This window comes from Quercus suber, unplaced genomic scaffold (assembly GCF_002906115.3).
Source record: "Quercus suber isolate HL8 unplaced genomic scaffold, Cork oak 2.0 scaffold_203, whole genome shotgun sequence".
NCBI lineage: Eukaryota > Viridiplantae > Streptophyta > Magnoliopsida > Fagales > Fagaceae > Quercus > Quercus suber.
Genome location: NW_027069661.1, coordinates 368,260 through 371,122, shown reverse-complemented (window position 1 = coordinate 371,122; position 2,863 = coordinate 368,260). Strand labels below are relative to the sequence as shown.

Genomic DNA, 2,863 nt, shown 5'->3' with positions numbered 1-2,863 from the left:
TTTCTTTTGTTGTTGGTTCAAAATATTTGCTTATTACCTTAAAAAAAAAGTAAGAACAATCTTTACACTTTTCATAAAAGTCTTTATCAATTTTGTTTATCATACAAGGTACAATTGATTTAAAAGGAAATCCACACTTTTTTCAATGTTAGAAAATAAAAAATGTTAAGATAGGTTAAAAAAAAAATTATATTATTTTCTTGAGATTTGTGTATTTTCCAAAAGAACAACTACTATTTAAGAATGTGAGTAATCTTTGAAAAGACGTATGTACCATGTAGAGTAAAGGAAATGTAGGATCCTTGATGCGAGAGAGAATGAGTGAGGCTGCAGTGAGGTCAAGAGAAGAAGATTAAGAGCTGCAACAAAGCACAAAAAAGGTCAAAGAAAACCATAGCTTAGGAACATGTTATAACACTCTTGGTCCTTCCTTTGAGGGAGGGAGTAAGTCATACAAAGAGAAGCTACTTGGAGAAATCCCTGGAGCCTTTGAGCAAGCATTCGACTTTGGATTCAACATGGAGATGGAAGCAGAGTCGGATGACGAATTCTCCGATTTTCCATCGGGTGAAAAAGCCGTAAAGTTCTCAGGGAACATGAAAGCTAAAATTCGAGCTCCGTGGGCAAATGCATTGCTAGTTAAAGTTTTCGGAAAGATTGTGGGGTTTCACTTCCTACATTCACGCATTCTTGGCCTCTGGAAACTTGTAGGGAGAATGGATTATGTCGATCTTGGGAACGACTTCTTCCTTATCAGATTCCAAAATAGAGAGGATCATGCCCGAGTCTTTAGGGAGGGACCATGGTTCGTTGGAGGTCACTACCTGTCTATCAAGGGTTGGGAGCCCAACTTCAAGTCGTTAACAGCCAACCTATCGTCAATAGTGGTATGGATACGACTATCTGAGCTACCTATTGAATACTATGAACCATCAGCGTTAAGGGAGATTAATGAAGCCATTGGCCCAATGCTGAGAATTGATACTCATACTGCAGCCAAAACCCGAGGGAGGTTTGCCAGGTTATGCGTTCAAGTTAACCTTGACGAATCGATTATGAAGCTACTTAAGATGAGGGGGATAGACCAACCAGTCCAATACGAAGGTATCAACTCCTTATGTTTTGCCTATGGTCGAGTGGGTCATAGGGCTGAGAAATGTCCTTATAAGGTTAGAGCTCCGACAAGAGATGGTGGGGTCGAAGACGCAGGTAAAAAGGCAGAAGTTCAAAGTCAACCTGCTTCTGAGGAGTAAGATGCTTTTGGACCATAGGTCCTAGTTACACGAAAAAGGCAACTAGGCCCAAGCTACCCGTTTAGGCTCTCCTGACCTAGGCCCAAGGGAATCCCATGATACCAATCCTTTTATTTTTGCATTGGGCCCAACAAAAGCTGGGACAAGCAATAAGGAGGGAAAGCAAAAGCCCATCACTATCCCTGATAGTAATGCGATCCGAGCAGATTGCAGAAGCTCAAACTTGTTCTATTAACTCCAAATGACAAATCCCTAGCCCAGAGTCTAAAGATAAGAAAGAAGGGCCAAGAACTTCCCACTCGGAAAGGTAATAATTAAAAGTCTCCCTTAGTTTCGAAGGAAGTGGGTGTGAACCCTTTTGGTCTGAACACTTAGAGTTATCTGAATTTCCCAATGTCAGAGATTAGGGAGTTCAAGGCAGGCAGTTCTACAAACATGAAGGTGGTCGAAGCTAGACCTAGCCTGGAGAGGGAGGAGGTGAAAAGGATAGGTGGAGTCAACCAAGGGGATTTGGTTAGAGAGTTGATAACTGAATGAGGGGGGGATGAGGGGGGGGGGGGGGGGGGGGGGGGGGGGGGGAAGGTAGGGAGTAAGGAAGGGACGATGTCCCCTCCTATTCTAGACTTGCCGCGTATCCCCATCATGGAAATATAAAACCAACGGGCCCCAGATAGGGACCGAGGATCGGGATTAGAGATTGATTCAGCTAATATAGCCAATTACCTGTTGAAACGAATCAACCCAAATCTCTGATCAAGGCATGCGAACCAGGTGGATGAAGAGATTTCGGACTATGAAGAGGAACCTGGTGATGATCAGTTGAGGGAATCCGACCTTCCAGATGCATATATGAAGGATGATGTGGGAGGTGACATTCCTTTCCCTTCTTAGTTGTTACTTTGTATATATTGTAAGTATGGATCTGCTTATATGGAATTGTCGTGGGTCTCTCAAGCCCACCTTTTGTAACAATGTTTTTGATTTAGTTCGCACCCAATTCCCAGCGATCATGATCTTAATCGAGACTAAGGCTTGTGGTGATAAAGCAAACGGGATCACTGATGGGCTACCCTTTGATGGGGCAATCTTTGCAAATACAATTGGGTTGAGTGGTGGCTTATGGTTGCTTTGGGATTCCTTTCAGGTAGCAGTAGTTAAGTTATTGTAAATGGAGCAGGAAATCCATGCGATGGTTACTCCAAACCACCAAGACGGTTTATGGTTATTCTTTGCGGTTTACACTAGTCCGTGGTTTGCAGAGAGGTGTCTCTTCTGGGAAAACCTGATCTTGGTATCTGGACTTCATTCCTTACCTTGGGTAGTGGCAAGTGACTTCAATGAAGTTCTTATGGGGGAGGATAAGTATGGGGTTTGGCCAATGAATATTAGCCAAGCTCTTCGCTTTTAAGAATGCCTTGACACTTGCCACTTGATAGATATTGGGTTCTCTGGACCCCGATACACCTGGTCAAATCAAAGGCTGTGAAAGACTTAATCTAAGAAAGGATCAATAAAGTCTTTATTAATGCTGAGTGGAATAGTATTTACCCCGAAGCTCGAGTTAAGCACCTTGAAAAGGTCCAGTCTGACCACTTTCCCATCCTGGTATG

At 43.0% G+C, this 2,863-nt stretch overlaps 1 protein-coding gene across 1 annotated transcript; it reads left to right on the top strand.

The window, feature by feature from the left end:
- Positions 1-518: 518 nt before the first annotated feature.
- On the top strand, positions 519-2,539 carry LOC112016098 (uncharacterized). Its single transcript, XM_024048603.2, has 6 exons — positions 519-1,249; positions 1,460-1,560; positions 1,654-1,766; positions 2,025-2,121; positions 2,258-2,397; positions 2,513-2,539. Exons 1-6 carry the CDS (start codon positions 519-521, stop codon positions 2,537-2,539), a joined length of 1,209 nt encoding a protein of 402 aa, XP_023904371.2.
- The last annotated feature ends 324 nt before the right edge of the window (positions 2,540-2,863 follow it).

Coding starts and splice junctions, on each gene's coding strand:
- LOC112016098 (XM_024048603.2), top strand. CDS start 519: ATGGAGATGGAAGCAGAGTCGGATGACGAATTCTCCGATTTTCCATCG. Junction 1,561..1,653: donor AGAACTTCCCACTCGGAAAG/GTAATAATTAAA, acceptor TCCCAATGTCAG/AGATTAGGGAGTTCAAGGCA. Junction 2,398..2,512: donor TGCTTTGGGATTCCTTTCAG/GTAGCAGTAGTT, acceptor CGTGGTTTGCAG/AGAGGTGTCTCTTCTGGGAA.